Source organism: Daucus carota, chromosome 6, assembly GCF_001625215.2.
Source record: "Daucus carota subsp. sativus chromosome 6, DH1 v3.0, whole genome shotgun sequence".
In the NCBI taxonomy this organism is placed as follows: domain Eukaryota; kingdom Viridiplantae; phylum Streptophyta; class Magnoliopsida; order Apiales; family Apiaceae; genus Daucus; species Daucus carota.
The window spans coordinates 14126047-14141826 of NC_030386.2; the positions used below are offsets into that span (position 1 = coordinate 14126047).

A 15780-nucleotide genomic window follows, 5' to 3' on the forward strand; every position below is an offset into this window, starting at 1 on the left:
CTGTGTTCTTAGTGTATTATTATTGAATCTTTTAAATTTGTAAAAGATTGTATTCAACCCCCCCTTCTACAATCTTTCTTATAGTTGGTGTAAAATAACACAAGCAGTATTTATGATCACACACAACTTCAAGTGTTAGCTCCTAATATTTTTATAAAAGTAGTTTGCTTAATAATGATATATAGATTATTAAATTGCACATATGTACATTAAAATTGATCAGCATGCCCGATAATTAAAAAAACATGCAATATTAGGAACAGAGAGTATGAAAGAAATAAAGATTACAGGTTCTGATGCAGCACCAAAAGCCTCCCAAAACAGAACACCACCAACATCAAGATAAATAGATTTATTTCTTGACATCTCGTATGAAACTTGATTTTCTTAACCCGCTTAGCATTAATCTGTTTTACATCATTGATCTTTTTTTCCTCTAAAAAATACAACCTTACTCTTAAGACCACGACCCGAATCCTTATAGAGTATTAGGTCGTAAAGACGATTATTTTCTTCTCTTCAGCATTTCACTTGTAGTTGCAATTTAAGTGAACATGTCAATACTATTTTAATCTTATCTAGAAAACTTAATCAGCATACATCACAATAAGTAAATTGCTGAACCAATTACCACAAAAGTTAAGGACAGATATCTACCCTGTGCCAGTAGGCTTGGTGCAATTTAGTATAATCTACATTTCCAATACTCGCAATGCGTGATCCGACTTGTAAAAGAGTACTGCTTTAGAAATACATAGTCATCCACACAGCTAAAAGGACAAGCTTCAGAAGACCACCAAATCATCTTCAAAAGCTATGTCCAATATTTACAGTCAGCTTTTCTTGGAAATAAACATACCCTGGTGACGACAGATCCATCTAAATCCTAACTTGCAGTGCAATACCATAGCGTAACGCATTCTATAAACATTGGGATACCTACATTTTGTAATATGCCATAAGTTATAATATTATCAAGATCCACATCACATTTATGTGTAAATATGATCACCACGAATATTCTCCACCCAAATCATGAAATTGCTTTGCCATTAAATTAGCTTGATGATTATCCAAGGGAAGCGTATATTTTAATTTAACCCACCAATTGTTTTTTTATCTTGTTTTCATTGTGCTTAATTATTGTCATGCCATTATAAAGCACAACAAAAACAAAAGTGTATGTATGTAAAGTATTAATTATAGTCAACTCCCACCCACCTGCTTATCCAAAAATAGGACTACACGTACGGGGTAATTGTTTGAGACATGCCAATATGTAGTTAGCTACCACCTAATTTCTAATCAATAATCAAAAGAGTCTCCATGTGCTAAATTATATCAGTGGATAAAGAACACATATGTAAACAATAAGACCAAATTTGATGCTGATCCATCTCCACTAACACATATGCCAACAAATGACTATCTCAAAAATCATACCTAGGTCCTGACGCAGCATTCGGCAATCAGCAACCTCTTTGGTCAGTTACACTCTCGGCCGTCACGCTTTTTCGATCAACCATCTATTGAAAAGGAGAGTGTTCCGCGTGGTGAAGAAGGTATGCCGCTTAAACCCAATTAATATACAAACAAAAAATGAATCTCCAGAAAAAAAAATAGTTTAGTATAAGAAGCCAGGCACCCTGAAATCTTGAATTGTGGATGGAGGAGACGCAGAATCGCTGATAGAACGAAGAATGGAGGCGACACAAAAGCTGCAGGCGGTGCTGGTAAAACAGTTGAGTTGTGCTGGAATTGTGGGCATCTTTTCTTAAGCAGTTCAACTTTTCGACAGTTTATATGTATATGATATTTGTTTTCTAGAATTTTAAACTAATAGCCGCAAATATACATGGAGAAACTGCTGTAGGTGAAGAAGAAAATGAACAGTCGATGGCACTACAGAAATTGTTTGTAAATCGAGGACATTTATGTCATTTCACAAGCATTTTATTTGCTCATTTTGCCCCTAGTCCCCTTTTAATATATAGAAGTAGATTTGAATTTAAATCTTAAATATCCGTCGATCTGATCCGTCGACACGGCTTATTTCAGGCGAGGCTTTACACAAAAGTACAAGGCTTGTGGAAGATCCTAGTCCGCACCGGGCTTTTTATCGGGCCAAACATTTTTGAGTTTTTTTGCTGGGCCAGATTTTTGGGATCACGAAATATTTGTCCACGCTCTTCTTTGCTCATCGTAAGAATTGGTTCGTCATTTCAATACGATTATATTATATAAAGTTTTCAGTTTATCGTAAAAAAACAGGTTTTTATACCCATTATTTGTTTAATATGAAATACTCGCACATATATAGTAAAGTTCGAGTTAGAATTTCACTATAAATAAAATAAAAGTGACTGCTAAATATTTTATGATTAATAGTAATTTTTAGGGAATTTGACAAATATACAAATTTTTGGATATTTATTTGCAAATATATTGTCTGGAATCTTGCAAATTTACTATTTTAAAACATATAAGTAATTAAACGTCATTGTGTTTTTTAACGGAGGCAGCTTCACTATACTAAGTTCTGACGGCGTGACTTACGACGCTGTTGTGAAAGATTTGCGAGAAAAGTGGGTGCGGTTGACCGGTTGTGTTGTTACTGAATTATCAAGCAGCTTTTAATTGGTTGTTTTTAATTGATTTCACGGTTATTTTAGTTGATTTCTTGGTTGCTTTTGTAATACTCCCTCTGTTACAATTTGGTTGTCACTTTAGAAAAGTTTGTTTTTGAGTTATATTAGTCGTTCTCAACTTTCTAGGTGAGCTGGAAAATCCTTCTTATTTATTGTTTATGTTTTTCATGTATTGACTAAAAATTTAATTTACATTGATATACTGAACAATCATCTTATACTTATTACCACTACCATTGTCATATCTATATATTTACCGTAGCCATAAGCTGAAGCGTCATATTTTACTATACAACTATATACTCCATATCCATAGATTCTTATGAACACACTAGCAAGAAAAATATATAATAAAAAAAGAAAATTATATTTTTGTCAAAAAAAATTATTCTCCGATGAAGCTGATGAAAGGTTCTACTGCAAAAGCCATTCAGGAGGAGGTGATAGCAATGTTAGCCATATATTTACCATCTACAACACCGTTTTTAAAGCAGGAAAAAACTGAGGATGAAGACAATGATTTAACGAAGAATGGCATGGCTCATGAAGAAGAAAACAAGCTGGAGTTAAATCCCAAACAAAGTGTGGAGTATGAATTTGACTTGAATGAGCACCCAAAAATAATATAGAAAGATGTAGGGCTGAGCAAAATCGAACCGGACCGGAATAACCGAACCGAACCGTCCAAATTCGGTTCGGTTTGGTTTGAAATTTTTTAAAACTCCGGTTAGTTCGGTTTTCGGTTTTAACCGAACTCAAAGTTCGGTTCGGTCCGGTTTATGAAAAGCATAAGTTCGGTTTAACCGAAATAACCGAAGTTTTTATTTGTATATGTTTTTAAATTATATTTATATTTATATATAATATAATTCTTAAAATCAGATAGTAATAGATTAATAGATGATTATAGATATGTTAACGTTAGTTGAGTCTTAAATCCCTGAACCTAACTCACTGCTCCACCTTTCTGAGTCTCCGATCTCCGATCTCCATTCTCACTGCTGCTGTTCTGCTCACTGTTCAAGACCAGAAACAGCACACCCACCCATTACATTGAAACACTGACTGAATCGACAAAAATTATACATACATTATTAATAACAGGAGAGTGCAGATGGTTGGAGTATGCGCATGGGGTGTGGCCTGAGTACGTAATTTCTCTTTGTGTATTCATCTTCTACTTGCATTTCAAAAACTATTGAGGAAGACAATCTACCTTTCAGTTTTTTTTAATATATAAAGTTCGGTTTTAACCGAACCGAACCGAAAAAACCGAAGTAATTTCGGTTCGGTTCGGTTCGGTTTGAAAGAAAAGTACGGTTTGGTTCGGTATCAAAAAATATGAAAGTTCGGTTTTCGGTTATTTCGGTTCGGTTCGATTTTCGACCGAACCGACCGTTTGCTCAGCCCTAGAAAGATGCAAGAATATATATGCATGTGTTTTTATTATTAAATGATATTAGTGCCAAGTTTTAAATTTCATATGAATTTTTTCATGCCATGATATCTAATTAACTGTTTTTTGTTTGATAATTTTATTGCATATTTTCCTACATTTTTATAACAATACTTATAATCAAAATTAAAATGAATCACATTTAATTTAATTTTTTTGGATACAAGTTATTAACAAAAAAAACAATGATATTTTTAATAATTTATGTGAGATGTACTAATGCACTACTACTGCGAGCACATACTTGGAAGATACAGTTACACAACTCCAAACACTTTACAATAAAGCTAAAGAATTTTGAACAAGTTGTGAATCACATCTTATCTGCAAGGGTAGTCTTCCACGTCTCCTCAAAGCATCGTTACTTGTATGTTTGATTTTGTAATGGTTGTCACCTTTCTCCTCCAAAACTGATTTCATACATAATTGTAGACTCAAGAAAATGTGATCAGATTTTATAACTGAAAAGTTGTTAAAGGCCTTTTCCACACCGCTAACAAGATCATCAATGGTCTTAGATGCTTCCTTATACTTTAAAGATTGAATAGCCCTTAAAAATCCAAGATCTAATATATTTAGATCTGGGGAGTTTAGAGGTTGACACATTATCTTTATGTTCACGCCATATTGTTGTACTGCTCGACAAAATTCTGGGTCATTGGGATAAATATATGTCTTTGCGGTATCTTGTTGAATACCAATAAGCTTGTTAGCCTCCTCTCGTGGCCACTTCTCCAATATGGATAGAAGTAATTTATGAATATAATATGATCTCATTGTGTCTCGTGTTACAGAAGTCATTTCTTTTGTCTCCATTGTTCCAGCAATCCAATTCACGCTAGTTATCTTGGCAGGCTCCCTTGTAACAAAAGAATATATTCTAATTTTACCTGAAAATTTTTAAATTTCCTTCTTGATCAAAACGTGGACGAGCTATAGTGGCCAAAAACATTACACTTCCCACAAAATTTTTGCTCTTGCATGTGCGATAAGGCTCTTTTTCATCTGACAAAAGGTAGTATTTTTCATTTTTTTCCAAAATGTTAAACCACTTGTCAACAACATGAATTACATTGTACATATCCTGAAATATTGGATTCATGTGGTAAGCTGTTTTGTTGGAACATGGATAAACAGAAGTGTACTCTAGCTTTCTTGTTTTGCTCGGTCAAAAATGGTTTGATTGAATTAGTATGTCGTCTAATCCTTCCTGCCTGCATGTTTTCGTATATCACCGATGTGTTCTTTGTTGGAGAGGTATATTTCGAAATTGCCCCATATCAATTAGTACTCGCTTACGCCCACAAGTCTTTGTCTTCCGATGTGATACATTACCAATTCCATTTTCAGAATTATCTAGTGACCTTTTCCATATGTGTTGCACTGTACGGATTGAAACTGAAAAGAGTTATGCAACTTGTTTTGTGGTGTTTTTTTTAGTTTCCCGTTCCCACTCCTCTGTAATAAAACTGTATAAATGGCATATCTCTTCTCATTAGACAGCTCCTTTTGTTTCTCACTGTTTAATTTTCTATGATTTCTTCATCATCTGAAAAAAGAAAATATAATATGACAAAAATGTTAAAACTTATAAAATGAAAAATATATAAAAAAATATATATAACATGACAAAAAAAACTAAAAAAGAAATGCAAATTATAAAAAATTATACGACAAAAATGCAAATTAGAAAAGGAAGAAAGATATCATATGACAGAAAAACTAAAAAAAATGCAAATTATACAAAAAGAAGAAGGAACGTATGAGCAAAGTATAGACAAATTTTCATTCATAAAATTACCCTCTGAAGATAACAATTCACCAGTTTCAAATTGAATATGTTCATGCTCTATATAATATTGGGATCCTCTAAACTCATTTTCATCTGCACCATAAAAAAACACAACAGATGTATTCCATATAATAATAATCATAATAGTAAAAACTCCATTTGTAACACTAATTTGATTAAATTTCAAACTAGAATAAAAAATTATGGCACTTCTTAAAAATTATTAGATATTTACCTTTATGCGGAGGAGGATTGTTCAAGTCAATCTCTGTCGGAGAAATTTCATTCAAATCAATATTGCTTTGATATCTTTGTTTAGATATATCTACATTACATTACACAAGTTTTGCGTTTTGTTTAGGTATCAAGCTTATGAGAAAATTTATATCGAATAAGAACTAAACAAATCAAAAATGTAAAAATACACCTGTAAGTGAATCAAATGAGGAAGACGCACTCCCATATCTTTTCTCTAAGCTGATGAACACGTTTTTATACCCTGGTGGTGTATTAAGATCTTTATTCAGGTTTGTACCCAACCTACATATTCATTGGTGATCTTATTTTTTGTAACTGTATTGTAGCAATACATACACATATTTATTGTTATTTTTACACCAACTATAAGAAAGATTGTAGAAGGGGGGGTTGAATACAATCTTTTACAAATTTAAAAGATTCAAGAACAAACACTTTAAAACAATAAAAGAGAAAACACCAAGTATTGAAAATACGGGTGGATTGAATGATCCACCCGTGAGATTTTATATAGAAGAATCTGTGGATTGATTACAATTCGCACAGCTGCTGGTTCATCACTCAAAACAAGTTCTAACTCTCAGATTTTCTCTCAAGTAATTTGAACAAGTTCAACTGATGCTTCTAACTTGGTTATATACTCCAAGTTTTACAAAGCTTTTAGCTAGATTACAAAATGCACTCTAATCTAAAAACAATGCTGCACATCTTTGTCTGATGCATGCTTTCTGAGATGTCTTCATCTTTGACCATCATCTTGATTTGATCCAGATTGCATTGCATGAGATAAGAATGTTTCTGCTTCTTCTTTATTTTCCTAATCAGGCTTCCATGTCCATTTTAGTGTAATTCGATCCATGTGATTTTTCGATCCATGTGATTTGTCAGACTTGAGCTCTAGTCGCTTTCAACTGCTCTTTGCTTCATCAGTTGAAAGTTCTGGTTACTTTCAACAGCTCTTGATCTCATCAGTTGAATGTTGCGCCAGTCTCATCAGTTGAACGAATTACAAGCTTCATCAGTTGAATGTTGTTCCAGTCTCATCAGTTGAATTCCTTAGCATCATCAGTTGAATACTTTGTCTTCAGTTGAATGCTTGGTTCTCAGCAGTTGAAACATGATCCAGTCTTCATCAGTTGAATAGTTACATCTCATCAGTTGAATATCCTTCACTTAGATAAAATTACATGGCATTGGATATTTGCAATTAGTCATCCTATTCTACCCATCCGTTGATAATTCCCAAGGACAAGAAATATAACAATTACAACTAAAATTTGATAAAGATACTAAGTAAGACATGTTACAAAATGTTTATGTTATCATCAAAAATTATTGATTCCTAACATTTATATATAGTGTTAAAAATATAAAGAATGGAAGGAAATGAAATGTTTTAAAATTTTTGTTTAAATCAAATGAAATTTTAGAGGGAATTGAAATTTTTTAAACAAGATGATGAAGATGGAGAGCTGTACAGTTAGTTGTGTATTAATGTATTAATACTCATGTTGACCAACGTAAAAATAGATTAGGAAAAACAGGTATGATAAATATAGTTTCAAGTAATAATGATGTTTCTTAATCCTTATGGAAAAAGCTAAAGCGACAACTAAATTGTAATAGAGGGAGGACTAGTATTTGCCCCGCAGTTTACTCATTTTCGTCATTCGTAACCAATTGCAACTTATTATGCAATTAAAGGCGCCACCTACACGCCCCTCGCTTCTCCTTTATATAAGTATATTGATTGTTCAAAGCTGCAGATGTTTTATATCACTGTGAGTCATGGTTATGTAATGCATATGTGGCGTATCAATATTATCTCCTTGTAGACAGGTCCAAAGCCACCTTCTCCAAGTTTTTGTCACAGCAGAAGTTACTTGTTGCATTTGCAATTCTTTTGAAGTCAAATAATGGCAATTCAAGTGGTTCTATCTTCGGACGGGAAGTTTATGATGCTACTTGAGTATTTGTCAACCGGCGTATCAATCAGATCCGTGAGGCATACTTGAGTATTTGTCAACCAGCGTACCAATCAGATTTCGATTGTGCCTCATGATAATGGAACGGGAAGAGGAGTGCTGGTGATTCTTTCCCAACAAACATGATACACACATATTCTAATCGTCGCGGTAGGGCTCATCTACGGATCTACATGTCAAGATTTCGACATTCAAAAATAAAAGTGTACTTTTTCCGATTCTTAAATTACATGTTTATGTGATTATTTGTTTTCTTAGTATATTCAATATTTTATGTTTTTAAAAGTGTTGATGTAAAATTCGGATTTTCTCTTTAAGTTTGTATTTGTGCGCGATTATCAATTGTTGTAGGTGTTGTTTTATGTCATAATTTTGTCTTTTTTGATTTATCTGGTAGATGAGAATGCTGGTGAAGTGTAGTCAAACTTATTATGTACTTAATATGTTGTCTTTTTTTTATTTATCAATTTTTGAGTCACAAGTTTTATTTGCAATTGTGTTTTATGATCTTCTAAGGGTAGAATTTGTTCATCGTTATTGTTAGTGACATGACGAGATATGGTGATTGTTGGTGATGATAAGATGGTAGTATCAATTAGTGTGATTTTGAAAAATATTATTCATCAATTTTGTTGCATGATTAAAGGCTTTTTTTTTTGTAAAATTGGTAAGCTTCTTGCCCCCTTTTATTATATTGAATTGGCTTTAATAGAATTTATTGCAGTTTAAATTTTAGCTATTTTAAATGGTAAGTTGACTCACTTGATTGGTGTTAATCTTTGAATTTTATTTTTCTTGAATAATTGCTTGTTTATATATGCTCTAAATGCTTTAATTTTAATTGATTAGAGTTTAATGCAATATGTTAACCGGTGTATTTTGACTTGCAGTGGCTTTTATTTGTGCCATTTATGGGTGGCCATGATAGATGGCGTATATTCTTGTAATAAACGGCAATTCAGTGCCATTTTGCTGGCTTGTTTATTACATTTTATTTAATTTGTTACTTAAAATTTTAAATATTTTTTGAAGATTACAGTTTTATATTTTAATACTTTTATCATTAATTATTCTTAGTAATTATTTATCTTGTTATATATCTAGCCAAAAGGTCTCCCTTTGGTTAGATATATTTTTTCTATTTTCTTTCTTATATTATCTTCGTTTGTCGTATTATTTTTATATTTATCATTTCATTCTCTTTTACCATCTTTTAATAAACTATACTGATTTTAATTATTAAATTTATTATATTTTCTTGTTTATTAATGAATCGTATTTGTTTCAGGTAGCGTGGTCTTACAAGTTGGGACGTTTTCTTTTCGGACATTAAGGTCTTATTGTCTAAACTTTCGGAGACATTTTCATGTCTTTCGGTTAGATGATAAGCTTTTTTGAATGAAAAAAACTCCTCGGAGTATTGGCGTATATCGATACGAGCAAGTGTATTTTCTGTCAAAAAAAAAAAGTTCATTTTTAACAAATATTTTCAAAGTTGCATATATGGTTGCTAGCAATTACAAATATGGTTGCATAGGCAACCTCCGTATTTTCGCAAATTTTTTTATAAAATATAATATTTTTACAATTTGTTTTAAAAAGTGGCAGTATATTTGTAATAATTCTTTTAAACTTGGGTATTTGTAAAAAAAACCTAATTTTTGTTAATTTTTTTTAAAAAATATTAAATTACTAAAAAAATATTTTAAACTAACTTCCTGCTTATTTCTACTTTTGGAGCCGACTTCTCGCTTATTATATTGTGACATTTTTCGGTTTAAAATCGAAAATGTCTTAAAAGCTCGGACTTTAATTCACGCAAGCAAACAGGCTATATATGAGATAGATTTTCTGTTTTCATCGGCAAGACGATGGTTGACTTCAACAGTCCAACTGATGGAGCATTTTTCATACTAGCCTTTAATCCGTGCTTCGCACGGGCGGATATATAGTTCGTAATTTATTATTTATAATTTAAATTTTAACATTATTTTATTAGTATTTTAATATTAATGGATTGAATTTTAATTAAATTATATTATTCAACTGATTATATTTTCTCCCGATTACTTGAAAATGGACAAACTCTAATAAATATACATACATACATACATACATACATACATACATACATACATACATACATATATATATATATATATATATATATATATATATATATATATATATATTTGTATGTCATGATTTTAGTACATTTAATCCGAATTTAGTACACGTAGATTTAAAAATAAAAAAATAAGAAAATTTAAATCTTTATCAGAGTTAAAAAAATAATGATTTATGACATCATTATAATTTTTTTAATGAAATATTATATGATAATGGATTGTTAGGAGTGTTTTTAGTATTTGAAACTGTTTAACAATATAATACTAATAGACTCCATATTTGTAGACTTGTATAACAAAAGGAGAGTAACAAACAAAAAAATAATAGACTTCACATTTGTAGATTTGTAGTACAAAAGGAGAGTACCAAAGTCCAAATATATCATGTTAGCTTATTATAGTATAATAATAGTATAGATTGCGGAAACATTAGAAAGAATCCGCTATATATGACATATGACATCCAGAATGTAGACAGTAACTTTCAATTACAAAGCCTTTTCTTATAGTAGTAGTATTCAATTACAGAGCTCGCCAGCTCGGTGATAGATCAATACTGCATTTTCGTTATTGACTGGCCGTTTTAATCTTGTTTTCACGAGAAAAATACTTTTTAATGATTCAAACCCTTAATCGTCTGAAGATACAATCTAACTCACAGATCATCGGTCACCAAAAAAATATTGTACCTCACTAGTTAGGCACATTGTCAAAACTGCATACACAATGAAAAAAGAAGAAGAAGAAGCTCAAATTTTTGGTCCTACACATCACAAATTCACGGTCGCTTTCTCATCTGCCATATTAAGATGAGGTCCCTTTAGGCTTTATGTGACAGGTTCACGTTCTCTTCCCATCTTCCATTTCAACGACACGAGATAAACACATTTTTCTAACAAATAATTCGGATTTAACAGTGAAACGATTCAAATGTTTTTTAATTTAGATAGAAAGACATACTATGTTTTTTCTCCTTCAAATATGAAGGCTGGGGCAATTAATTAACAAGATTACTCAAATAAACACACAGCTTACAAGTCATGAATACAATTTACAGCAATCAGAGACTCGCATGACATATTTACACTCTTTTAAACCTCATCAACACTCTCCTTTTCCTACAAGTATATATAAATCTTACTGTTACAACAACAATGTCGAAAACAAGAAATGATTCTCCACGCCTTAGTCTGGGCAAATAGATGAAATATCTATCAAAACATGAACTTAGTTTGAACAGAACGAAAGACTCGAGATAAATTACCTACAGGGGCTGCTGCATTGTGACAACTAGTGGACTGGTGACAATGTGCTTCCCATCAGACCATTCTATTGCACCACTCCTCATAGTTGAACTCCCTGATGAGAGCTTCACTTCCGTTGCTTCGACTCTTACTAAGAAGTTCAGCTTCTGCCCTGACCTTCTAAATGCTAATTTCTCTGGCTCAACTGTCACCAGTGTTCCTGTTGGAGGCCTAATTGTAACCTTGTACACGGAATTTGGATCCCCGACATTCGTCACTGTCCGTATGAAGTGAGTAGACATCTTTTGCTTTCCATATTGTTGGAACACAACTGATAAAGACGGGTAATTTAAATTCCCCAAATGGCCGGCCTTTCTTGCTCCACTGCAATCTGCATTCTTTCGGGTGATCACTTGAATGTTTTTTGTAGTGTAATTTGAATTGCATAGGAAATCAACATAGCCGTATGAATCTATATCATAAATAAGTCCTGGATCCATAGCCTTTTGAGGGTGAACATGCCCTGCCCCGTAATCCATAATAGTTGATGAATTACCCGTAGATTCGTCCAACATTGTTTCACCTCTGTTATCTATTGTATATGCTGTTGTTGTTAGTGCTGATCTTATTGCTGCAGGACTCCATCCGGGATGTGCTGCCTTAAGCAATGCAGCTAGACCAGAAACATGAGGACATGCCATCGAAGTTCCGGACAATATATTAAACTCAGTGTGACGCTTATCAGAAGCAATTCCGGATGGCCCGACTCCATCAGGCCATGCTGCAAGAATATTGACTCCCGGGGCAATTATATCAGGCTTCAATATATCAGGTGACTCTGGATTAGGTCCCCTGGCGGAGAATGATGCAACAACAGGGGCTGGCCTAACTCCAAGCCGTGTCCCTTTAAAAACTATGCTAGCTTTCGGAGACCTCCCAGCCGATGTAATGTACCTTCTGATTATATCACCTGATATCGCACCGACAGCAGTTGCTGGCAACACATGGCAATCAGCTACCAGTCCCTCACCATCAAACACACCATTAGCTAGTATCATAGCAACTCCACCTGCTTTTTTAACTACTTCACCTTTAGCAGCCCTTGAATTAATCCCTCTGTCGCACAATACTATCTTGCCCTTCACATCTTTAGGATCCAAAGACCCTTCAAGGCACAGGGATGAGGAGTAACCATCACCACCACCTTCGCCACCGCCATAGATAAGTGGGTAGAGTCGATGAGGTGCTAATGTAGGCCCACTGTATATACTCACTCCAGGTATAATTCTTCCATTTCCTAACTTGACCTCAGCCGGAAAATCACGATCAATCGTACCTGCAATGACGTAACCAGAAATTCAGAAATTAATAATTGTGATTCCAAATTAAACTCAATTACTAAATTGAGAAGATAATAATTGTGATTCCAAATTACACTCAATTTTCTATTTAGTACTAGTCCTCTATAATTATTTATTAATCATTTGTGTTGCACACTTAAATTAATAGCCCCCTTAAGTGCTATAAACTCGAACACTCCCTTCGTCCCAATTTAGATGACCCTATTTAACTTCGTCACTGCATACCTGCTCCGACAGTGGTAACCCAAGGAGCTATGTTGGTAACACTAAGACCACCAGGACCGCCATTACCAGCCGACGCCGACACAAAAACCCCAGCATCCGAAGCTCCAAAAGCCGCAATCGCAATAGCATCCAGATGATAAGGCACCACCACCCCTCCCACACTGAGCGACACCACATCAACACCATCAGCCACCGCCGCATCAAAAGCCGCAAGAATATCCGAATCATAACATCCAGCATTCCAACAAACTTTATAAGCCGCAAGCCTCGCTTTAGGAGCCATTCCAGCAGCCACCCCGCGGGCATACCCAAGCGTAGCAGCCGGGAAAACATACCTCCCGGCTGCTATCGAAGCCGTATGAGTCCCGTGACCATCAGAGTCCCGAGGAGACCGATGCTCCATCGTCTCATTCATCTGGCCATTAGTAGCTTCATAGCCACTACTAAAGTATCTCGCCCCAATGAGTTTCCGATTACACGAAGTAATCGGAAACCCCTCAGTAGCCACACACTGGCCTTTCCATTTAACCGGAACCGGCCCGAGATCGTGGTCATTAAAACTACGTCTCTCGGGCCAGATCCCCGTGTCAATAACCCCGATAACAAGATCCGACCCGAAGTCAGATTCCTTAAGTAACTGACCCGCCGTGTCGCTGGTCTTGAGCCCGAGAAACTGCGGGGACCTGGTAGTATAAAGCTGTCGTACTTGCTCAGGAATCACCGCATTCACTCCGGGAGATTCCTCAAGTTTCCGGGCCTGTGAAGACGAAAGCTGCGCCGAAAAGCCGTGGAAAACGGTGTCGTAATTGTGGATAATAGAGGGGGAGAATGCGGTGTCTTCGACTGAGCTTAGCGCGGATAAGTACCAGTGAGTGTGTGTGGGGAAAATGGAGGGCTTGGCGTCGTGTTGGACGTGGACTATGTAGGTTTTTATGCTGTAGTCTTCGAGATGAGCTGAGAATGCAGGGGATGAGATGAAGAATAATACTATAGAGAAACGAGTGAGAAAGTGACGAGAAGTGAGTAAGGATTTAAGCAGTGCCATGGGAGTGGAATGGAGGTTGAGTTTGAGTGAGGTTGGTTCAATTATTTTTGGTCAGGTGAGTGAAGAGTGAGAAGGGGTGGTGCATTATTGTTTGTGTGATGGGAGAGCAGTGAATGAATGATAGCGTGAGATGAGAAGACTGAAGAGATTACTGGTACCAGGCTACTAGTATATTGTAGCAGTTGGGGTCCCTGTGGATCAACACTCAACCATATAATTAAATAAGTCCGGGAAAGCACAAATTTTAACGTGAGAATAAAATATAAAATTAATATAATATAAAATATATGTAAACTAATTGAATAAAATAGTCAATTGAATTTGATATCTACACAGCAGTGTACTGAGGTGGTGGTGAGGGTGATTACGGTGAGGGTAGTTTCTATTTTCACTGGAACAGGATGAATCTAACATGGTTTACTGTATATTATTATTATGACGAAATGTCTAGTCAGAGACTCAGAATCAATATCAAAATCTTGTTCCTGCTTTCGGTGCTTTTGATACCCGTGTATAAGTATTAAACTAGTCACTGCTCTCTATACTGTTAATTGCCTTTAACCCATAAGTGAAAACTGCTTTCATTCAAATTTCAAGCTTTATGCTACTATAGTTTGACAACTACATGTCATCCGTTCTTTTTTTAGCAAGTCCAGCGATGATGTTAAAATAGATGTAGTTATTTTTATAATTTGAAATCAAAAACTGGTTTTTAATAGCTAAAATAGAACTTATGATCCAATAATAAAAGTAAAATAGAAGCAAATATATCCAAATAAAGCTATATTTTGAGTACATAATCTTAAAGTACATAACTATATTTGTCATTATTATTTTATTAATGCATTTTGTTACTTGCATGCTTACGTGACAATTATAACACCATCTATACTTGAAAAATATTAAATGCAGAGCAACGTTTTTAGTTTCAGAGCATATTCAATTCTCAGTCCCCCTTCATCTACACAAATCATACACTTTTAATACAAATTTTTGCAAATTGCTATGGATATTAAAAGAATGCTCTAGATATAACATTTTGTTATTTTACATTCGAGTTTAACATCAAGTATGACATTTTGCTATTTTACATTCTGAATTTAGCATATTATTGAATTGAGTTTTTTACTTGGGTGCTATATTATAACAATAAAACTTATTTTGACATCACCCCATTGGACTTGATCTTACGCTGTCAATTTGAATCCCACTCAGATCAACAAAATTAAGATGACAGCATAATACAAAATATCTTCTGTAATGATTCAAATTCTCGTGGATGAAATCGATATAGATAACTAGATGAGCATCCGCACAACTCTTGAAGAAACTAAACACCAACCACTATGACCAAACTCAAATAGTATATAAATAACAGACTATCGCACGTGTTACTCGGACAGTACTGGTTAAGGGTACCTGTTGCGTAGCACAATAGAGTATGAACTGTATATCATAAAATTACAGAAATAGCCCCCAGCCAAGCTTCTCCACATCCATATATATAAACTGTATAAATGCTACTGCTGCGATTACGCACTCACTTGTTATTGCCAATTATTTGTCTGAACGTGCAAGAGACAAAATAGGAACTGACGGTCCAGGTCTCGTCTTTTGATGTCATTCCTTGGTCCGTG

The 15780-nt window shown here is 34.3% G+C and overlaps 1 protein-coding gene across 1 annotated transcript; it reads right to left on the minus strand.

Annotated features, from left to right (window-relative positions):
* Positions 1-11269: 11269 nt before the first annotated feature.
* Positions 11270-14334, minus strand: LOC108227629 (subtilisin-like protease SBT1.5). The gene is made up of 2 exons (XM_017402874.2): positions 13099-14334; positions 11270-12848 (listed from the first exon to the last, which is right to left on the minus strand). The coding sequence occupies exons 1-2, from the start codon at positions 14141-14143 to the stop codon at positions 11533-11535; spliced, it is 2361 nt and encodes a 786-aa protein (XP_017258363.1). The 5' UTR covers positions 14144-14334; the 3' UTR covers positions 11270-11532.
* Positions 14335-15780: the final 1446 nt, after the last annotated feature.